A 23,055-nucleotide genomic window follows, 5' to 3' on the forward strand; every position below is an offset into this window, starting at 1 on the left:
AGTAGCCAAGAGATAAACCCCATTCCACATTTTACAGCTGTAGGGCATTTTTCATCAACTGCCATAGAATTCCTTTCGCATGTCCCTCTGATGTGTGGTGCAGCAGGGTTAAGCTCCCCCGGCTGCTGGACTCCTGCTTGTCTTAACCGGAGCACAGGAGGAAGCCTGAGTGTGTACCTGCATCTTCCAGTTAAAACGAGGCACTCAGTACTTTCATCGTCTTGGCTTAACATCAGATATCAGTTCCTGGGCCAGGGATCAAACCCGCACCAGAGCAGTGACCCAAGCCACTGCAGTGACAACACCAGATCCTTAACTCACTGCACCAGAAACTCCCGTTTTTTTGTTTTTGTTTTTTTTTAAATAATTAGGAGTTCCTGTTGTGGCCCAGTAGGTTAAGAATCCAACTAGTATCCGTGAGGATGCAGAGTCGATCCCTGGCCTTGCTCAGTAGGTTAAGGATGTAGTGTTGCTGTGAGCTGTGGATGCAGCTCGGACCTGGTGTGGCTGTAGCTGTGGCGTAGGCCAGCAGCTGTAGCTCTGATTCCACCCCTAGCCTGAGAACTTCTATATGCTGCAGGTGCAGCCCTGGGGGAAAAAAAAATTAGAGCAGCATTTGGGAGTGGTAGAGAAGTAATATTGCTGGTTACAATGCATTTATCTCTAGCATACAGTAACAGAGCCCTGGAAGGCTCTGGAGAAACAAAAACAGACTCCTTTTTCTTCATCACGCCCTCTCCTACATTCCAGAATTATATGAAGGAGAAAGAGTTCCCATCATGGCGCAGTGGTTAACGAATCCGACTAGGAACCATGAGGTTGCAGGTTCAATCCCTGGCCTCACTCAGTGGGTTAAGGATCTGGCATTGCCATGAGCTGTGGTGTAGGTAGCATTGCTGTGGCTCTGGCGTAGGCCAGCAGCTACAGCTCCAATTAGACCCTAGCCTGGGAATCTCCATATGCCATGGGTGCGGCCCTTGAAAAGACAAAAAGACCAAAAAGAAAAAAAAGTCAATGGAGGAAATAGATTTGACCCACAGCACCGGTGCTGAACCCCAGACGCCCCTCTCTGGGCGCAGTGTCCCTGCCTGGAGCCTGTGGGGAAGGCTGCTGGATCCAGAACGGGAGGGGCTTTCCCCAGCGGCACCTGGAAATGTCCTCTTGGTGAAAAGGTATTAGGGCGACCCTAGGAGCACAAGCAGCTGGTGACATGTCTATATAAAGTGGCTACAAGTAAGCGGAGGTGGTGTTTGGCTCTCATTGTCTTCCAGGCTGCCCAGTGTCTCCGTTTACGGGAGCCCTTCTGTCTGCTGGGCCCTTGGTGTCTCCAAAGTGCTGTAAAATGAGCGGGGCTGGAGGAAAATGATGCAGAAAGATGACGCTAACCCGAGGGCCCCCGGAGTCCTGGGCATTTCAAACTCGGTCGCAAAAGGAGCTCAAGCTCGAAGCGCCGGGCCTGCCTGGGCAGAGAGGGTTTGGCCCTGCTCGGGCCTCGGGAGCGCTGCGCCGGCGTCCAGCCCCGGGCCGGGGAAGTCGGGGGCGGGGCGCGGCGGGGGCTCCGCCCCGGGGCGGGGCGCGGCGGGCTCCCTCGGGGTCCCCGCGGGCGGGCGGGCACTCGGGCGGCCGCGGCGCGATGGAGGCGCCGGCCGAGCTGCTGGCCGCGCTGCCCGCGCTGGCCACCGCGCTGGCCCTGCTGCTCGCCTGGCTGCTGCTGCGGCGCGGGGCGGCCGCGAGCTCGAACCCCGCCGGCGCGCCTCCGGAACCCGCGCCCCCGGCCGAGGCCGGCGGAACGCCCGAGCCGCCGGGCCCCTGCGCCGCAGAGCCGGCGGCCGCGCCCGAGGGGCCGGGGGAGCCCGCGCTGCCGGACAAGCCCACGGCGGCGCCGGCGGAGGCGGCGGCTGCGGCGGCGGAGGAGGAGGAGCAGGCCGCCGAGGAGAGGCAGGTACGGTCCCGCCCTCCCGGGCTCCCCTTCCCACCCCGAGCCCGGTTCTCTCCGCGGCTCGGCGCACCCTGCCGCCCCCGGCCGAGGTGAGACCCGGGCCCCCAGACTGGGCCGCGCTGCCCCCAGGGAGGGCAGGGCCCGCGGCCCGCAGGAAAGGAAGGTCCTGGCGTTCCCCCCGCCCCCCAAGCGTCGCCGAGTTTCTCGGAGTTGTGTTTTGTCACCTGGCTGGCTTTCCCCTTCTTGGCCAACCCCCGCCCCGGCACCGGTCCCAACCACCTTCTACCCCTCACCCCTCATCCTCCCGGCCGCAGGCTCCCAAATCCACGTGTATGTGGCTTGTTTCAAGGGCTGCGATAATGACTGTTGCCTTCTGGTGGAAAATATGAAACTTAAACGGAAGGAAAAAAAAAAAAAGAAAAAGGAAAGCTTTTTAGGCCAATTTGACATCCAGATTCCTGAGTCATTTATGTCATGTTGTGCGAAGCCCATAGAATGCCAGGGAAAGAAAGGGACCGGACAATTGCAATCCTTTTTATTGTCTGTTTCAAACTGCACGGTGCTTTGCACACCTCCCCTGGGGTGCGGACCAGCTGGGCGGGTGTGCAGTGAGCTAGCAGGATAAGGTCCTCTTGCAGCACAGCTGAGCCCCACAAACCCGCTCTCCGGCTTCTGCTGTCCATCGGCTCTGTCCTGACTGCACCGCACCGTCTTGCTTCAGGGAGAGGAGAGGTGTCTCCTGTGCACTCGTCTGACCAGCCCCACACACTTTTTCTGATGCATCTCTTTAGATTGGAAACCTACATGCCAGGCCCGGTCCCAGGATCACAGCACCCTTGGCCCCTCCAGGCCACCACAGGTGGGAGGTGGGGGGAGGGCTGACCCTGATCAGAAAGCCTTGTTTTGGAGTTCCTGTTGTGGCTCAGTGGTAAGAACCCAACTAGTGTCCATGAGGATGTGGGTTCGATCCCTGGCATCACTCAGTGGGTTAAGGATCTGGCATAGCCGTGAGCTGTGATATAGGTCGCAGCCAAAGCTCAGACCCTGCATTGCTGCATAGGCTGGCAGCTACCGCTCCAATTCGACCCCTGGCCTGGGAACCTCCGTATGCCATGGGTGTGGCCCTAAGAAGCAAAAAAAGAAAAGAGAAAAAGGCTTGTTTTGACTCCTGGGCTCCTCTTCTTCGGAGGCTAGCCAGGATGATGGGAAACCATGAGTGAGCTGCTTGGGTTCGTTGGCACTGCATCTGCAGTGCCCACTCTGAATTTTGCTGGACACAATGGTTTATACTGGAGAGGAGGCGAGGCTGGGCGGAGGCATTTCTCTTTCGCAGAGTAATTGTTCCCGGAGCAGGCGCTTTGCTTGACACGTGGGTGACTAATTGTGTCATTAAAGTGGATTCTAACCAGCCCGAGGAGGGCTGAGATGCCCTGTTCATCCCCGGAGGAAGCGAGGCCCTGCTGTGGTTGTTAACCTCACCTGTGGCCCTGGCAGGGAGGGTTCAGACGTGTGCGGATACGTTAGGTTTGCTCCGCTATTCAGAGTTCCCTTGGGAACAGAGAGGTGTCGGGCTAGTCTCAGGCTAACACTTGCTCCTAGGCAGCCCTGTTCCCACAGTTCACACACTGGCCCTCGTTCACCCAGTGGCAGGTTCTGGACTGAAGTTTAAAGTGTCCAGGAGTTCCCTGGTGGCCTAGCAGTTAAGGATCTGGCATTGTCCCTGCTGTGGCTCAAAGAGTTTGATCCCTGTCCTGGGAACTTACTTATGCTACAGGCGCAGCCAAAAATTAGCAAATAAAAAATAAAGTGTGGCGTTCCTCCCGTGGCACAGCAGGTTAAGACTCTGACTGCAGCGGCTTGGGTTGCTGTGGAGGTATGGGTTTGATCCCCAGCCAGGTGCAGTGGGTTAAGGATCCAGCATTGCCACAGCTGAGGAGTAGGTCGCAGCTGTGGCTCAGCTTTAGTCTCTGGCCTGGGAACTTCCATATGCCGTAAGTTCGGCCATTTAAAAAAAAAAAAAAACTATAAAAAATTGAGTGCTCTTTAGTGGTGCGCCGCCGTCATCTCTTGATCCTGTGGGTTACAGTAACACTTTGGAAAGAACTTTCTACAAGGCCTCTGGGCTCTCAGCAACATGGTATCTATATGATGGGTTTAGCAGTCCTTTAGAAAGCAGGCCTGGGAGTTCCCGTCGCGGTGCAGTGGTTAACGAATCTGACTAGGAACCATGAGGTTGCGGATTCGATCCCTGCCCTTGCTCCGTGGGTTAACGATCCAGCGTTGCCGTGAGCTGTGGTGTAGGTTGCAGACGCGGCTCGGATCCCGTGTTGCTGTGGCTCTGGCATAGGCTGGCAGCTACAGCTCCGATTAGACCCCTAGCCTGGGAACCTCCATATGCCGCGGGAGTGGCCCAAGAAATGGCAAAAAGACAAAAAAAAAGAAAGAAAGCAGGCCTGGTTTGACTCTGCCTGGGAGAGCGCGTGTCCTGTGAGGGCGAGCGGGGGCTTTGAGGGACAAGGCACTTGCAGAGGCTCGGGGCTGACACCGGGTGAGACTGGTTCCCTCCTTCCCCTCCTCCCCAGTGGTCTGGGGCTCAAGGCTCCAGCGCTTTCTGAGCTAGCAAGCCCCCCTCAACTCCAGCTGTGCATAGGCCCAGGTGCTGGGGGACACAGATATCCACTGTCCCCCTGTCCCCGCTTCCCACCTTCCCAGTGGTGGGATGACCCTGGAAGAAGCTGCTGAGAAATGGTCTGGAAATGGACTTGGGCATTGTGTAAAGCAGGCCGCAGGGCTCCCTTCTGATTCTCATACTGCCCCATCCTGGAAAGCAGGCGCGAAGGAGCCCTGGGGAAAAATAACTCAGGCCTGGCTTTGGGGAGGCAGCAGTGACGCCCTCAGCCAGCCTCTCATTAAGTGAACAGCAGCAGGGGGAGGAGGGAGGGCCGCCCCAGCTGCTGAGAGCAGGAGGTCACAGCCCTGGGCAGTCGAGTGGCACTCACTCACCTCTCCCGCCCCCTTTCATTCTCCATTAACCACCCGGCCCTTCTAATCCAATGGGCTTCCTTTCCTGGGGCGGGAGGCCCGGAGCAGCTGCTGCCTACACTCACAAAGCTGATTACTGAGAAGGATCCAGAACCCGGAAGCAGGCTTCTGCTGCGGCTGTGGATCTCTGAGGTGTGGGAAAGCCAAGCCACGTGCCCGCCCCCCACGGGAGGCTGAGCAGTGACTGAAGACATGGGGGGGGGGGACCAGCCAGCCCAGCACAAGGAGGCCGAGCAGAGGGCAGGGCTGTGTTATTAAACCTGGTTTCTCTCTGAGGGATTCGTGTGAGAGGGGCAGGCAGGCCCTACCCTCACAAGGAATGACCCAGAACAAGGTCAGCAGCAAGAGCGGGCCCCTCTCAATGCCGGGAAACGGTCCTTCTTGGTGCTGCCGTATAGGTAGGACCTTAGATGTGCAGGCCTCTCACCTCCCGAGCAGCTAGGGGTTCCAGCATCACTGGGTTCGCAGACAGCGCTCAGGCGCCGAGGCTCAGGTGTCATTCGATGGTACCAGAGCCAGGACCCAGGCCGCCCCCCAGCGCTCAGGCCCTCCTTCTCCTCGGAAACGGAGCAGGGACTTCGGCAGAAGGCAGCTGACCGATGTCCCAGGCAGGGAGCCGTGTGAATCCTGGGGACACAAATTCTCAGGCTGTGACAGCTCTAGTGAGACTTCTGGGGGGAAAACAGACATCATCCAAATGCGCATTAATTAGAACAGCGGCGTAGCTAGCACGTCGGCAGACGTCGGGAAGGGGAAGGGCTGAACGCAAAGCCGCGCTGGCGTGTTCGCGATCATTCCAGCAGCGCTGCACATCAACTGAATACGAGACGGCGCAGGGAGCTGTAAGCAGCGTTCAGCGATCTGTGGTGCAGGCGGTTATGTTTTGTACAGCTGGCGAAGCTTATAATCTAATTTTTTTTTTTCCTAGGAGAAGTCAGGGCTTTCCTAGTAGCTAAAATGTTCTCTTTCTTTCAGAGATGGAGTCGTGTTTGCACATAGAAAATGCAGCCCTCAGTTAGAATTTTCCTGCTTACTGGGAAGTAGTAAACTCTTAAAGAACATACCTTTAGAAAAAAGCTGCCTAGCTCTGGAGAGTCAGAAATAAAACATTTGCTTTTAGGCAGTTTCTTCCTCGTGGCCCTTTTCCTTCCCAGACAGTTGGCCCAAACCACAGCGCAGGAGGAGGGAGACCAGCTCAGGCCCTTGGCAGACAGTCTTTCTGAGAAACGCCAAGTCCCAGGGGGCATCTCTGGAGCCACCTGAGTCGGACCCCACTCGGTTGGTCCATTTAGGACAGACAAACGGAATAGGGTCCAGAAACTCCCTCCAACAAGGAGCTGCTGGAGTTGCCGTCGTGGCGCAGCAGAAATGAATCTGACGAGGAACCATGAGGGTGCGGGTTCGATCCCTGCCCCCGCTCAGTGGGTTAAGGATCTGGCGTTGCCGTGAGCTGTGGTGTAGGTCGCAGACACGGCTCGGGTCTGGCGTTGCTGGGGCTGTGGGGTAGGCCGGCTGCCCCTCCAATCTGACCCCTGGCCTGGGAACCTCCATATGCAGAGTTACCCACACAGAATATGTGTGTATCCTTATTGTTTCAAATTTACTTAGTATTTAATAAATAAGTAATAAATGATAGGTATTTAAATTACTGGGTTTTAATTTAGTTTATTAAAAAATGAAAATGAAAAATAGCCAAATGAAGGGCTCGGACTGAAACAAACTGATCCTCTGTCGCAGCGCGTGACTGTCTGCTCTCCCAGCCTGGGGAGAGGTGCCTGCCCTGGGGTTTCATATTTTCAAGTTGGAAATCCTTGCCAAGGGAGTTTCTGCTGTGGAGCCGTGGGTTAAGGATCCCGCGCTGCCACAGCTGGGGCTGAGGTCACAGCTGGGGCTCAGATCGGATCCCTGGCCTGGGAACTTGCGTAGAAATCCTTGGCATTGCTAACCCGCCTGGCCTCTGGTTGGGGCAGCCCTGAGCGTGGTCTCACAGGCGGCTAATTCTAGGACCGTGGTGTGAATGCTTTCTCCCAACCGGAGTCTTGACTTGCTGAAGACTCAGCCTCTGGGATCAGTCTCAAAATCAGAAGCTACCTCCCGCCCAGAGGCACCCTGCAACAATGGTCCGCCTCCCCCAAGGTCAGACCCTTCTCATCTTTATTCCTCGTAAAGGCTAAAGGAGATTTGAAGTGCTGGCCACCTGCCTTCTGCGACTGTCCTTGGAGCTGGTCACGGTCAAAATTCTTCAGCCTGGCTTTCCCCAACACAAGGATTTTTCTTCCTCTGATCCTTTCGGATCTGATCTGGTCCCTCTCTTCATTTTCCTCCCTGTCTTTGACCTCTGTTCTCTCCAAAGGCAGAGACTGGAATTCAGCCTAATATTCACTGACGGAGGGTCTGGGAGATGGCCGACTGCTGCCTCGGGGTGTTTTATGAAGCTTTGATGTCCTCCAAATCCTCTTTGTAGGAACAGGGCCAAAGACGTTAATCTGATGGGATTGAATCCGGCAGGCTGATGTCTGAGCCAGACGGCCTGCGCCTTTGGGGCCTTTGGGGCTTGTGACCGTGCCCTCGGTTGGGAGTCCAGGACGGTCTCTTAGTCTGGACGTTTGAACCCACAGCCCTGCAGGCTGGCCCCCCTGGCTGTCCTCGCCCCCCACATCCCTGTGCCTCGAGTCAGGGGGTTACCAGGAGCTCTCTGCTCTCGGACCTCACTAGAAAAGCTCAAGCCCATGACAGCAAGTGGAGGGCTTCTGCGTGGCCGGGACCGCTGCCACCTCCCAGGACACATGGGCTGCCATCAGCCTGGGATCAAGAGCTGATGACGCCCACGGCTCTGCCCCAGCCAAGCCCGGCCCCAGCCGCCTCCTGGACATCACATCTGATGGGGTGCTGCGTTTCTGCCCACCAAGATGCCCTCTGCCCCCCCCCACTCCCGCCCCCGCCCCAGTGTTTGTCATCCCATTCAGAGCTCTAGCACCAGTCGCGTGGCTGCTCCGACCAAGAGCCCCAGTGTCTTCCTGGTTTTCTCTTTGTCCCTGTCCCACCTGCCTGCAGTGACCACATCAGCAGGTCCTGCCTCCTGGGCCTCCACAATGCCCGCTGCATGCGGGCTCACCCATCTTTCTGGCCACCGCTCCAGTCCATGCCTCGTCTGGGCTGTTCAGGTTCCCTGCCTCCAGTGTGCGCCCCACCTGCGCCCCACCCAGCAACCAGTGTGATCTTCACAACATACAAACCACATCTCCTGCTCTGCTTAAAGCCCCCCAGTGGCTCCCATCACTCACAGAGTAAATGCCAGGCTCTTCCCAACACCCCCAACGGCTCTGCCTCTTCTAGTCGCCCCCCACCCCAGACACATGCCAGGCCTGGTGCCACGCTTCCTCTGCCTGGCCAGCCCTCCCAGCCTCGATCCCTAGAAGGGATTGCTTCTCTTCCCCTTTTAAGTCTCTGTGACCTTGGCCACCGTGGTGGATGTAAATTCCTCCCAGCACACGGTCCTCTCTGGCTTCCTTCGCAGCACTCAGTGCAGGCTGAGGTCATCTTTGATTTTGGTGCATTGTCTGCTGCGGAGGAATGTCAGCTCATGAGAACAGGCGCACCCAGAAGGTACTTGTTGAATGAATAAACTGCAATAACAACAAAAAGAAAACCCCATCGCTTCCTGCTGAGAGGCAGGTGCCGCCTGCTCATAGGACTGCCCTGGGCAGCAGCAATCATTTTTCTTTGTGCCCAGGGCCCTGTGTGTCACCTGCCTGCGTGCATCCCTAGAGCTGTGTTTTCTGCCCCAAAGAGGCAAACTGTAAGGTAGTGAGCTCCCTGATGCTGGGGGTGTTCAAACAGAGACTGGGTAGCTGGCAGTTCATCTAAGGTTTTATCACCTGGGGTTTTGTACTGGGTCGGAGCCAAGGTAGATCAGCGGCTTCTGACATATTTAAAAGCACTGGATACCTCTCTCCCTCCAGTTGCATAAGGAAGCTCAGTGCAGGGAGCAGAAGCAGAACTGGTCTGGGTGGGGGTCTTGGCCCCTCTGCCCCTCCTCCCTGCAGCAGACCCTGCAGTCCGTCCACACAGCGCCAGGGCTCTCTCCACCCCGGTTAGAATAGTAACTGAGCTCCATCCTGTCCAAGTCAGACGGTGTGGTCTCAGAGGACCCTGTCCGACAGAGGAGGGAGAGGGGCCCAGGGGCGAGCCTCCAAGGACAGCCCCTGTGCCCGAGGCTGTGGCCCCAAGGATGACCTCATGGCCCATGTGGTGGGTGGGAGAGGACAGCACTTGCCAGCAAACCCTTAGAGACTGACTCATGGAATCTGGAAGCAGGAGAGCTTTCAAAGCCAGGCTTCCTTGAACTGTACATAGCAACTGTCATCAGGGGGCTTTGAGCAGAAAAGCATCATCAAGTCGGCGTTTTAAGATGTCTTCAGAACGGGAGAATTGGAGGAGAATGGGGTCCAGGACATGGTGCCAGGATGAAGGCACAGAGTGACCGAGGCCAGATCAGGGAGAATTAGGGGGAGGAGGGACCCCAGACGTCTCCCAAAGGCAAGGAGAGCTTAGAAGTCAGATGGAGAGGAAGTGCCAGGCTGTCGTCAACATTCCTGGGCCATGATGAAGTGTCAAGTTGCTGTGACCGCAGAGAAAACCTGGACACGTTGAAAGGGGCCAAGCTGGGACAAGAAGAGTTTGGTTCCTTGTCACCCGAGACATGTCCTGTCCAGCCGCACATGTGGATGGAAAGAGCTGGCCTGCTTGGAGCCTGGAGCTGTCATCTGGAGGCCAGGGGTGGCTGCCTTGTTTTGATGGTACAGGCGGAGAGAACGGCCTGGCTGTGACCTCGGCCGCCAGCCTGTCCTCCCCGCCCAGCACCGGCGCCCCGGGAGCTGGCGCCGGCTCTGCTCTGTCTGCTCGCCCCACAGCAACGCTCTGCTGTGAATGCAAAAGATGAACAGCCTCATTGCCTAATGGAATCCTTCTGGAAGGAGTGCCAGCACTGTCTATCCTGCTTCCGCCTGGGTGGAAGCAGGGAGGCAGCCCCTGTGCCTGGTCTCAGTGCCCATCTTAAGGATCTTCCCTGGAGATGGGGCAGTCCGCTGACCTGGCTGCATGGCGTGTGCTTGGGGGATTGTGCAGGCCCCCTGAGGGCTTCCTGTTGTCTCTGTTGTCGCCTGCTGCGGGGGCATGGAGGGACAGGCATCCCCATGGGAGCTGGGCCTCCCCTCTGCCTCCCTGGCGGATCCGTGATCCCCGCCCCTGGTCAGGTCCACTTTCTGGATGAACTAGAGTCGAGGGAGGGGTTGGCACAGGCCCAACAGGAGGCAGCCCAGGTGGCTGGTCACAGGATCCAATAGATCCTGTTTGCAGGACCCCAGGGCAGATTCATTTCCTTAGGCAGACAGATAACCGTCTCTCTCTCTCCATCTCCCCCCATCTCTTCTGACTTCAGCCGTGCGTCAGGCCTAGATGGGGCCAGGGCAGCCAGAAGTAGCATTGCGCTGCCCCTGGGGTGCGTACCTGGCTCCCAGGGGCTCTGAGAAGCCTCCTTCCAAGCCCCTGCCCCTCCCCTCTGCCGTCCCTCCCTCTTGGGCTCCTGGCCTTGGCGGGGCTGTCAGGAGGCCCACCTCCACCCCCTCCCCTGGTGGAAAAGCTGAATTAGAAAAGTATCCCAGTTTTGCACAGCCAAGGAAACTATAAATAAAACAGCCTACGGAATGGGAGAAAATAGTTTCAAATGATGCAACTGACAAGGGCTTAATCTCCAAAATATACAAACACCTCATACAACTCACTAGCAAGAAAAACAAACAATCCGGAGTTCCTGTCTGTCATGGCTCAGCGGAAACAAATCTGACTAGGAACCATAAGGTTGCGGGTTCCATCCCTGGCTTTGCTCAGTGGGTTAAGGATCTGGCGTTGCCGTGGGCTGTGGTGTAGGCCAACAGCTACAGCTCCAATTCAACCTCTAGCCTGGGAACCTCCATGTGCTGCAGGTGTGGCCCTACAAAAAAAAAAAAAAAAAAAAAAAAAAAAGAAAGAAAAATGGGCAGAAGACCTGAAGAGACATTTCTCCAAAGAAGACACAGACGGCCAACAGGCACATGAAAAAATGCTCAACATCACTAGTTATTAGAGAGATGCACATCAAAACTACAATGAGGTACCACCTCACATCTGTCAGAATGGCCATCATTAGTAAGTCCACAAATAACCAATGCTGGAGGGGCGTGGAGAAGAGGGAACCTTCCTTCACTGTCGGTGGGAATGTAAATTGGTACAACCGCTATGGAAAACAGTATGGAGGTACCTCAGAAAACCAACTACCACATGATCCAGCAATCCCACTCCTGGGCACGTATACAGACAAAACTTTTATTGAAAAAGATACATGCACCCCTATGTTCATTGCAACACTATTCACAAGAGCCAAGACATGGAAACAACCTAAATGTCCAATGACAGATGAATGGATTAAGAAGATATGGTACATATAGACAATGGAATACTACTCAGTCATAAAAAAAGAACAAAATAATGCCATTTGCAGCAACAGGGATGGCACTAGAGACTCTCATACTAAATCAAGTAAGTCTGAAAGGGAAAGACAAATACCATATGATATCACTTCTATCTGGAGTCTAATAAACGGCACAAGTGAACCGATCTACAGAAAAGAAACAAACTCATGGACGTAGAGAACAGACTTGTGGTTGCCAAGGGGGAGGGAGTGGGAGTTTGGGGTTAGTAGATGCAAACTATGGCATTTGGAGTGGATGAGCAATGAGATCCTGCTGCACAGCACAGGGAACTATATCTAATCACTTGTGATGGAACAAATCCAGAAGGATAATGTGAAAAAAAGAATGTTTATAAATGTATAACTGGGTCACTTGGCTATATAGCATCAAGTGACAGAACATTGTAAATCAACTATAATAAAAAAAAATTTAAAAACAATAGTATCGCAGGAGTTCTGCAGTGCTGCGGTGGGTGTGGCGGCTGTGGGTGTGGCCCTAAGGAAAAAAGACAACAAAAGAAAGGCGTCCCAGAACGTGTGAGGTGCGAACTAGGCTTTAACCACGAATGGAAGGCCGAGATGCTGGTCAGTGAGCTGACTGGGGCAGGGTCTCAGCCCCGGCCCTGCTGTGGGAACCTGCCAGGGTGACAGCAGCTGTCTGTCCCAGAGCATGTCGTGATTCTCAGCGTTCATGAAAGTGACTTACTTTCACCGCAGACCGCGTGGCTTAAACAGCAGGAATTTGTCTTCTCTGGAACACTGAGGTCAAGGTGTCAGTGGGTTCAGTCTCTCCGAGGCCTCTGTCCTCTGCTGCAGGTGCTGCCTTCCCGCTGTGTCCTCGCGGGGTTTTTCCTCTGTGTGCTCACACCCCAGGTGTCTCTCTGTGTGTCTACATTTCCTCTTCTTGTAAAGACAGCAGTCAAAGTGGACTAGGACCCCTCCTAATAATCTAATAATCTTTTTTGTTTATTTGTTTGTTTTTTGAGGGGGGGTTGTTGGCGGCACTTGCAGCATGCAGAAGTTCCCGAGCCAGGGATCAAACCTGCACCACAGCAGCAACCGGAGCCACAGCATTGGCAATGCCAGGTCCTTAACCCACTGAGCCGCCAGGGAACTCCTCTAATAACCTCTGTAGGCCTTCTGTCCAAATACAGTCAAAGTCTGGGGTACTGAGGGTTGGGACCTCAATGGATGAATTTGGGGAAGGACACAATTCTGCCCCTAACGTCGGGGACTATACAGCACATTGACGAGGGGTCAGCAGTGATGGTGGCCTCTTGTGATGTCTGCAGCCAGAGCTCTGAGCAGCTGCTGGGTTCATCCTGCCCCCAGGCTTGACCCTGGCAGAGTGGTGTACAGGACGTGAGTCGCTCCCACAGAGAGGGGACAGGGGTGGAATGGCATCGGGGTGGCCATGGTGGGGGACTCTCCCCCCACCCCCCACCCCGGTCACTCTCTGCAGCTCCCAGCTCTTAAGCTTCCAGTTCTGGGACCAGAGATCCCTTGGGCCCAAGAGGAAGTTGGGCCCGTGGGTCACATCCACCCGCCAGCGGCATCACATTGTGTGTCGGGGGGTCTGATTGGGCGGTTCCCCCAGGCTTCAGGGGCACCTTCTGAAAGAAGGGGGTTTCTCTGCAGACAGGAAACAGTAAGTGCCCAATTCAAGCGTGTGGTCCAGAGTTCACTACGTCTCACAATAAGAAATCCATTTTATTTTATTTATTTTATCCCCGTAGATAAAGTCAGAGAAGTTTTGTGAAATGGTATCTACCTCTCCCCCCGCCCCACACCACTGTTTATCTTTAATTTCACTCTGGCACACAGGAGTGCCCCCAAAGTCTTAGTGCAGTTTTAAGTGTAAATGCCACAAACCTACAGAACACCTCGGTTGAGTATTTACTTATTTAAATTCCTTTTGTACTTAGTTTCCTGACATTTGAAAGCCATGTTCTTTCAATTTTGTGCTTTGCCGTGTCCAGAATCTGGACAGACAGGCAGGCAGCGGGGTCCTTTGCTGTTTGCACCCCAGACATCTGGTTGACCTCCCTTGAGGCCAAGTCCAAACTGTCAGATGGGCATCCAGTCCTCCTAAGATCACAAGGCTGGAGTCACAAAGGCAGTCCCTTCAATCACTGACCTTCCACCCATGAAAGGTTTTTTCAGAATCTCAAAATGAGCTAGAAAATCGTCAATATATTTAAAATATAAAATGCAAATACCTTTCAAATGTCATTTTTCAGTATGTTTGTAGCATTTATGCTTCTGAAATTATTAAATCTTAAAACCACACTAAGACATCGGCTGCACTTTTTTTTTTTTAAGGGCTGCACCTGTAGCATAGGGAGGTTCCTGGGCCAGGGGTTGAGCTGCAGCTGCAGCTGCCAGCCTACACCATAGCCACAGCAATGCGGGATCCTTAGCCCACTGAGCAAGGTCAGGGATCGAACTGTCATCCTCAGGGACACTATGTTAGGTTCTTAACCCATGGAGCCACAATGGGAACTTCTGGGCTGCACGTTTTTGAAATCCTAGTAGCAAGCTCTACATTGCTCCCATGACCCACCAACTTTTCAAAACCAGTTTAAAAAGCACCGCACTTCAAAAGTCAAGTGCAAAACCCAAATGGAGACCAACCTCTCCCCAGGGGAGTGTTAGCAGGTCAGCCAGGGCTGGATCTGCAATGGTCTTGAATTTCCCCTTGGGTGGCAATTGTCTGGGAAGATGTCTTTCCTCCTGGCCAGTGAGTTCCTTCAAAAAGGGACTATGTTTGCTTTTTTTGGTTGTTTTCCTTTCATCTTTATGTCCCTCGCACCCACTGAGAGAACTGGCCTCCTTGCTGGTATCCATACTGGGCTTATTCCTGGAATCCAGCCCTGACTAGGTTAACCTGTTGGTCTTTTTTCTCTTTTTCTCTTTTGGCTGCCGTGCAGCATGTGGGGTCGGATCGGAACTGCAGTCACAACCTGAGCCTCAGCTGTGGCAACTCTGGATCCTTAACTGACGGTGCAGGACCGGGAATCCAACCTGTGTCCCAGCACTCCCCAGAGGCCACTGATCTCGTTGTGCCACGGCAGGAACTCCACTCTCTCTTTTTATATTTTTATTTTTGAATTTTTATTTATTTTTTGTCTTTTGTCTTTTGAGGGCCGCACCTGAGGCATATGGACGTTCCCAGGCTAGAGGTCGAATCAGGGCTGTAGCCGCCAGCCTACACCAGAGCCACAGCCATGCCAGATCCTTAACCCACTGAGCAAGGCCAGGGATCGAACCCGCAACCTCATGGTTACTAGTCGGGTTTGCTAACCACTGAGCCACGACGGGAACTCCTCTCTTTCTTTTTTTAAAATAAGGAAAAATATATACAATAGCCCCAAGCTCACTGTTCCGAGATCCTGGGTAGCATTTTAAAAATGCTACATACACAGAATTAGAAATTCCGAGTTACCCTGAAATGTGTCAGATGGAAAGAAAGCTCCTCCCCCCAAAGGCGGTCCCTGTGGACGGTGTCTTGCGTGTCTTTCCAGAAAACATTTTCTCCACATTTATGAGCGGGTATGTGCACTCCTGTTTGTTTTTTTTTTTTCTTTGTATCATTGCACTTCTGTTTTAATGTTCACACCGAGAAGGGTGCGCTCTGCCTTGTGCTGCTTCCTGGTTCCCCCTTTGCTAATGCGTCTGGCTGCGCTTTTCAGATGAGCACTCATCGTCGCCTCCCTTCCAGAGCAGCGCGGCAGGTGCATGGATGTGCTGTAATGTAGTCAAGCTGGACATATTTTGGCGAGCAGATCAACCCACGATATTTAACTCGAATATCTTGTACTGCCTGGATGAACATTTAGTTGTTACCAGTTTTCTCTTGTTTTCCGCGGCACCCAGAACCACTGTATAAAACCCGGATAGGAGGTCCCTGGTGGCTCAGCGAGTTAAGGATCTGGCGTTGTCACTGCTATGACTCTGGTCACTGCTGTGGCTCAGGTTCCAGCCCTGGCCAAGAAACTTCTGCATGTTGTGAGTGTGTTGAAACAACGGCAACACAGATAGCTGGTGTTCTGGTCCCTAGAAGTGTGTTTGCTGGATCCAAGGGGTGGCTCCTTTGCCTGATGCCCTAAGAGGCCTATCGACCCCACAGCCACAAGGATGCTTTGCTGGGCAAAATCCGGGAGGGCTTCTGGACACCCAAGCCCCAGGAGCGGAGCAGCGCTCAGGGCGGCGTGGCTCACGTGTCGATGGTGCTGACGGATGTCAAGCACCGGGTGTAAGAGGGCCACCCCCGGCCCCCACCCTGCATCCCAGGGGGCGCAGAGAGAAAGTCCCAGCGGGAGACCCTGGCCCCTCAGTTCACCACTCACGCCCTGGCCACTCGGCTCCTGCAAGCTCTGCCTCCCCACTTAGCTCGCTCCATTTCGCTGGGGAGCCTGCCCGCCCAGCACTCCTGCCAAGGCTGCAGACGGGCTGGACCCCCGGACCCGGAGTCCTGAAGGCCTGGGTTTGGCTTTGTCCCCTGTGCCACCTTGTCCCCTGCAGGGCCGCTCATTCATGTCTGTGTGCCCTCTCCCGGGCCTGTGGCCCTGCCATGTCTGCTGCTGGCCTTCCGTGGGCCACCGGCCCCTCGCCCTGCCCTTCTCCCCCTCAGGGCTGCAGCCCCGCTGGCCCGGGCCTCTCCTCCTCCAACATTCCTGCAAGCTGAAGTCACTCGTTCCTTCACCAGGGTCATCCTGGGACGTGTCTTCCACCCTTCTGCTCATTTTGTCCGTGTGTGGGAGAGAACAGGGCTGAGGGAGGCGGACTCCAATTTTGGGAAAACAGACATGGAAGCGGTCAGGGATGGAACCGGTGTTAGAGGAAGCAGATGCAGCTTCTCTGTGCCGCCCTGCCCGGGCCCCAGAGGACCGGGCGCCCTTCCTCCTGTGCCTCTGGTTCTCCTGGCTACCGGGAGGGGTGGGCAGCCCCTGTGCACAGATCAGGTGACATCCAAAGGCTGTGACCAGCAACACGGGAAAAGGCAAAGGGACCAAGGTGCAAAGGTCAAAACCCCATCATCGGGGCCGACCGGCCCCTGTGCTGACGCCCCGGCCCACCTGCTGTTGACCGCGGCCCCCACTCAGGGCCTCGTGGCCACCCTGGAAGGACAGTGCCCGTGCGCGGGGTGGCCCCAGGCGGCTCTTTCCTCTCCGCTTGACGTCCTGTCCCCGCGGCCCCGTCTCCCCGAGACCCGCCCTGCTTCCGACCCCACGCACACCTCTCCTAAGAGTGGCCCTGCCGTCAGGTCACTTTGACGGAGGGTCAGACCCCGAATGACAGTGTCAGTGAGTAAACCACGTGTCCAGGCACTGACCCCTCTCCCCGTCTTCCAGGAAGAGGAGCGGGAGCTGCGCGGCGAGGAGGAGCCCCCCCAGGCCGGCCCCGCGGAGGAAGACGGTGAGTGGGTCCTGGCACCCGGGTCGCACGTCGCCACCACGGAGGCCGCCTCGCCCTCCGGCTGTGGGGCTGGGCTGCGCCGAGGTCGCCTGGATTCTCAGGGAGGCGTCGAGGGGCAGGAGGAGGGGAAGGGACGGAGGGGCGAGCAGGCAGAGAGGGGCCGAGAGGTGGGGTCCGGGGGGCCCTGGGGACAGCCAGGCTGGAGCCGGAAGCCCTGTCACCTGCTTTCTTCTTTCCGCCTTCCTTTCCCACCCTCGCGGGGAGCGCTGTCTCCTAATACGGGTGGCCCGTCGCTGACCTTCTGTGTCCCCAGTGCCTCTCAGCTCTCTCGTCCCCACGCTGTGCATCTCCCGTTTCTCTCCAAATATCTCCGACGCATCTTAGGGCGATTACAGCCCTTCACAAGGCCGTTTCCCAGGGTTTTGCTGGGTAAAGGCCCCTGGGGAGGAAACGCCCGATTCCCAAGCAGCTGTGGGTCACAGGCCAGACCTCAGTGGCCCTCGGATTCCAGGTGGCCAGGAGCACTGAGGACACAGACCAGTTCACAGTTGTCCAAGTGGAAGGTCGTGTGTTTGCCCCGGGGACCAGCACCCCAGACAGACAACCAAGCCCGGTGTGGGGCTTCTGCTGGGTCTGTCATGTCTTAGTTCTTTTTTAAAAATTAACAAAACAAAACAAAACAAAAACAAAACAGCGCTAGTTCCCACTGTGTCTCAGGAGGTTAAGAACCCAGCTAGTCGGGAGCGGGGAGTTCCCCTTTGGCTCAGAGGTAATGAATCCAACTAGGATCCATGAGGACGTGGGTGCAATTGCTGGCCTCGCTCAGTGGGTTAAGGACCTGGTGTTGCTGAGAGCTCCCAGTTCGGATCCAGTGTTGCTGTGGCTGTGGTGTAGACCGGCAGCTGTAGCTCCGATTCAACCCCTAGCCTGGGAACCTCCACATGCCAAGGGTGCAGCCCTAAAAAAAAAGAAAAAAGAAAAAAAAAGCTGAAGCAAAAATAGCAAAATGTCAACATTAGTCAAAGCTACATGGCAATATGGCAAGTACACAGAGAACTTTTTACTTGCTGTACTTTTGTGTATATTTGAAATACTTCTTGCTTTTTTTAAAAAAGCGAGACTGTTGCTGTGGTTTTTAAACCCACAGCTGGCAGGAGCCATGGAAAGAGACGGTTGCAGGAATGCAGTAACCAAGGCGGGTGTGGGCCAGGCAGGCAGGACTTGGGGCGGGGCACCCAGAGTGTCCCGGAGGCCCAGCAGGGAAGGGCTGTTGGTTTCTAGCCGCACAGCCTCAGAGGAAGATGGAGGGGCAGGGGCAGCCGGGGCAGGGGCTGGGCGGGGTGGGCTCTCCTCCAGCCTTTGGTTCTCCCAGAGGGTCTGCAGGGAACCCGGCCACTTTACTGGATCCTGTTAGTGACCTGGGGGCACAGAAGGCAAAAGCCGAAGCTGCAGGAGGCCCCTGGGCCAGAACAAGGGGAGACTCAGCAGGTCCCCTGCCCCCTTCTAAAACGCTGTCCACAGATGTGCAGCCCCACACCCAGCCGGGAGCCGTGTCACTGGCCCTCCCTCCTTATCTGACTGCCACTCCTGGACTCCTGCATCCGCTAGCCGCCTCTTGCCAGCCCTGACCTGGGGGGGAGGCAGGGAGGGGGTTTGGAGAAACATGAGGGCCCCACCCCCACCCCCGCAGCGAGCCGTCCAGCTCACTAATTGAACTGGGTCCCCTGAGATGCCTTCCCGGACGACTGGGCAGATGCACCCAGGACTGCAAGCGGAAGTTCCCTGCCCAGGGGCTCTCCCGTGGACCCCTCCTGGGCCAGCGAAATTGGAAGTGGCCGTGTGCCACTTGGTACGCCTGTGTGGTTCGGTGAAAGCCTTTTCGAGTGGCTTGTTCTCTCTGACTCAGAGAAGCATAAAACCAACCAGACCTGCCCCCCACGCTGAAACCTTGAGTGGCACCCAGCTGGCAGCCTTTTTTTGTAGCTTATTTTTCTAGAACATAGCAACACAGTGATCTTGATGTCGAGGTTAATTGGTTTTCTTTGTCTGCTGCCTCTTCTGAAGTCCAGAAACCAGCGCAGCTGCGCAGTCTCATTTGGAGACCAGCTCTGTGCGATTCGGCCCCAAAGACCCAGGCCCCTCCAACAGCGAGTCTGTATCACTCAGCATAGTCCCTGGGGCCCCAGGTGCCCGGGGTCCAGGCCCTGCCGTGAGATGCTCCTGACGGTGGGCCCTTGGCGCATCAGCCTGGAGGCACGGGCAGGGTGGGTTCTCCTGCGCCCCGGCCTCACGGGCCTCCCCGCTTTGCTGAATCTGTCTCCCCAGACCTCCAGCAGCACCTTTGGGATGGCCTTGCTGCCCCCACCCCTGCCGCCCAGTGAAACCTCCAAGCAGACCCTCCCCGCCTCCCACCCCCCCTGAACAGCTCTCCCGGCCTAGGCCTGCTGCAGACTCTGCTCTAATTGCTCCTCTTTGCTTACTGTATGTTTTCTTCCCTGCAAAGGGGCCCCCTCAGTATCTCCTGCATGAATGGAGAATAAATTAATCCTTGTACAAACATGGTAACTGCTGCCTGGGGCAAAGGCGGCCCAGGTCTCCTGCTGAGCCGTAACACTTGGGTTCTGAATTTGCATCCAGAACCTTCTTCCTTTAGCCAAGAGAGAGCCCGAGTCTCAGAGGCTGGAGCCTCTTCCTTCCCTGGAGCCCGCATTAGCCTTTCTGATCGCGAGGACAGCCGCCAGCTGGAGGAGGTCAGGGTGGCCCGGGGCAGGAGGTGGGGGTGTCTGACACCCCTGGCAGTGCAGGGACACAGAGCAGAAGTGAAAGGGGATGCCCCGTGTGGGAGGGCGACCTGCTGGGGTCTGCATCCCCCTCCCTCCATTCTTTATACACTGATGGAAATGAGCTGAGACAGGCCATTCCGCCTCTGTGCCCAGAGCTGTCTCCCTCCGCCTGCTGGGCTGAAGGACCACACAAGGGCATCGCTTCCCAAGGAAACCCGCTCCACCTGGACATTCAGCAGGGGGCGCTCCAGAGCGCTTTGCCCCTGTGCCCTTGCAGCCTTCGCCTGTGAGCGCTGCCACCCTCTGGCCTGTGTGCCCTGTGCCTGCCTTCACTCCCTGTCCCTTCTTCCTCTGTCCAGACCCCCTGGTTTGCCCCCTTCAGGCCGCTAGAACTGCCCTTTTGTTTGAAGCTACAGGGTCTGCTCTGGGATTGGGGAAGCGGGGTACATGCACCCAGTGATAAGTGCTGATCTTAACAACTGATTGGGGCACGCCGTGAAGACCCCACGTCACTCCCAGGTGCCGCTGGAGGCTGGATGCGTTGCCCTCAGATTTCTAATAACAGGTGGGGGGAGCGGCATGGAGAACGGGACAGCAGGGGTGACACCCCCAAGCCTGGGGGACAGGAGGACCTGAGCAGGAGGGTTGGGGATCCCGGCCGCCTTCCTGGGACCTGAGGAGAGGCAGGGAAGCCAGCACCCTGACTCAGGCTGCCTCCCAGAGATGAGCTCCCTCCGCCATCTGTGTAAGGAGCACAGCAGTGACGTGGGGGTGGGGGTCTTCAGCAAGAGGGGGTCGAAAGCCTTGCAGGCAGAGCCCTTGCTGAAAGGGGCAGACAGGCAGCTCTGTGGACGGCTCAACCCGGGCTCAGGGTGGATGGAGTGGGACCGCCTGTCTCATTCCCTTTCTGTTCCTAAGAGAGTTCCCGAGTTGCCCTAGGCATGCACGGAAGCGGGTGGGATCCGGCAGGTGCGGCGAGGGTGAGCGGGAGGTGTCCCGGGAGCCCAGCGCTCTCCCAGGCTGGGGCGGTACCCAGCTGGCCCAGGGATGAGGGTGGGGCCCCCCTGCCCCTCTTTGAAGCTGGGGGGTGGGTGTCCCTCTCTGGCCGTGATGGCTGGCTCATTTTGTTTATTTATTTATTTGTCTTTTGTCTTTTTAGGGCTGCACCTGCAGCATCTGGTGGTTCCCAGGCTAGGAGTCCTATCAGAGCTACAGCTGCCAGCCTACACCACGGCCACAGCCATGTGGGATCCGAGGCACATCTGTGACCTACACCACAGCTCACGGCAATGCCGGATCCTCAACCCGCTGAGCGAGGCCAGGGATGGAACCCGCAACCTCATGGTTCCTGGTCTTTCCTAGTCGGGAACTCTGATGGCTGGCTCCTTGGAAACTAACTAATGAAGGGAAAGGGGACTCCGAATTTGTAGGGGGGTGGGCAGCACCCTAGCGGCTCTCACTGGGGTCCTCTCTGCAGGGGGAGAGGCCTTCTCCTTCAAGTACAGCCCCGGGAAGCTGCGAGGAAACCAGTACAAGAAGATGATGACCAAAGAGGAACTGGAGGAGGAACAGAGGTAGGCGTCGCGTGGCGTCGCTCCTCAGGGCTGCTCCGCTTTGTGGGGACCCTGCGCCCCAGAGCCCCTTCCTTCCCTAGGGGCGCTGCCTCCTGCAGGCTCCGTGCCCGCTCCCCCAACTTCCCTGTCCGTCTGAGCGCTCCCCGGTCCAGGCTCCAGTTTCCCCCGGGAGAGCCCGTGTGGGTGACTGGGGAGTCGGGGGCTGAGCCCACTCCTTGCGCCCCCCTCCCCCACCCAAAGGGAAAAAGCGAGATGCCTGGGAAGAGCCTGGAGCAGGTCTGGCCGTTCACTTACACGGAGGGTTCACGACAAAACCAATCCGTCGCTTCAGACCAGCTCCGTCACCCCACGCACCTGCTCGGGGAGGCCCCACCCGGGGCCCGCGGTCACTTTTGATGGCTTTTGCTCCACGGAGCTCCGAGGCAGCTGTAGCCGGGAAGCTCCTCAGTTTCAGAGTCGGGTTCTTCCCCCAGCAGCCCCCAGCTGGACTCCCGCCACCCGTCGTCTTCCCTAAGGAGCAGGGGCGAGGGGGTGGGGGATGCCGGGGCCAGGCCACGGCGCCCTGATACGGGCTGGCCTGTGGCCCCAGGGTCAGCACACGTCTGAATGGGAGCCTGTGTTTTCTGAGCCTGGCAACTGGGCGACCACCCCCCACAGGCTAGTGTCAGCTGGGTTCTGGGGTCAAAAGGGAGGGTTTTTTACTCCGGGATGCAGGTCTCCGCCCCCTTTCAGGATCCCCGAGGCCCCGGTATCCGTTGGGTCAGGGGTGCTCTGCCCACAAGGATCCCGCTTGGCCCGGAAAGCCCCTTACCCCGGGGGCGGAGGGGTGGCAGTGGGAGCCCAGCCTGGGAAGCCCCCCCCACCCCGCTCCTTGGTGCCCCCGTCGCTGCCTCGGGGTGTGACCCAGTTTGCTGCCTTTATATTTCAGGATTGAGCTGACCTCTGACCTCACTTCCCTGTAGCGAGTTCCTTAGGTCCTGAGCCACAAATATTCTTGCAAATCCTCTTGGTAAGGAGATGGACTTCTTAGACTAGTGGTGCCTCCTCAGCCTGTCTGTCGCTGTGTCCCCATCACCACCGACGTGGCCTAAACCTCCCCCTCCGCCGCCTTCATAACCAATTACTGCATCTCTCTGCGCCTGGGCCGGCTCAGTCTTCCCTGGCGCAGGCAGGGCTCCTGGGGGGACAGGCCCCTTTCCCAGGGCTGCAGCGTTCATCGACACCCAGTTGGCTGAGGGGCCAGCTGGCTGGCGGGCCAGCGCCCCCTTGTGAGGCTGGGAGGGAACTGTCGTGCCCAGAACCGCACGTGTCACCCCTGCAGCTTCGTCCTCTCCTAAGAAAGTAGAACGGTGCCCGACAAAATCTCTGTGCCTGTGAGTTGTGGGTCAGACAGGGTATGATCAGAGCAGAGGCTGGCGGACTGTAAATCCAGTGTGATTGGAGCATAGCTGCGTTCGCCTGTTTTTCTGTGTGGTCTGTGGTGACTTTCGCACAGCAGTGGGCCAGCTGAGCAGTTCCAACAGGGACCACACGGCCACAAAGCCTAAAGGAGTCAGTATCTGGCCCTTTACTGAAAAAGTGCGCAGCCCCTGCCTTAAGGACGGAAGAGGCCTGATGGGCCTGTGGTCCCTCGAAGGTTCCCGTGGATAGGGGCTGCGGTAGACCCTGGCTTTATTGTGTGCGCTCAGGTGACTGTGCCCTCAGGTGGGAAGCCCCCTTAGACCAGGAAAGGCCGGTTAGCCAGCTGGATGGCAGGGCCCAGGTCAGAGTGCCACTGTCCCCGGTCAGAGC

General features: G+C 56.7%; 1 protein-coding gene across 5 annotated transcripts in view; it reads left to right on the forward strand.

Moving 5' to 3' along the window:
* Positions 1 to 1,613: 1,613 nt before the first annotated feature.
* The window catches only part of MXRA7 (matrix remodeling associated 7), a 40,909-nt gene continuing 19,467 nt past the window's right edge, over positions 1,614 to 23,055 (forward strand). For 2 of the 5 annotated variants that reach the window (XM_021066568.2, XM_084982793.1), the window contains exons 1-4: positions 1,618 to 1,942; positions 16,844 to 16,907; positions 21,168 to 21,264; positions 22,193 to 22,273. In XM_021066568.2, the coding sequence (XP_020922227.2) occupies positions 1,634 to 1,942; positions 16,844 to 16,907; positions 21,168 to 21,264; positions 22,193 to 22,226 (504 nt within the window). In that variant the 5' untranslated portion in view covers positions 1,618 to 1,633 and the 3' untranslated portion in view covers positions 22,227 to 22,273. 5 annotated transcript variants of the gene reach the window in all.

Source organism: Sus scrofa, chromosome 12, assembly GCF_054392235.1.
Source record: "Sus scrofa isolate SSC_HxYL_T2T_F1_AM1 chromosome 12, Sscrofa_HxYL_maternal_Yorkshire_Landrace_v2.0, whole genome shotgun sequence".
Taxonomy (NCBI): Eukaryota; Metazoa; Chordata; class Mammalia; order Artiodactyla; family Suidae; genus Sus; species Sus scrofa.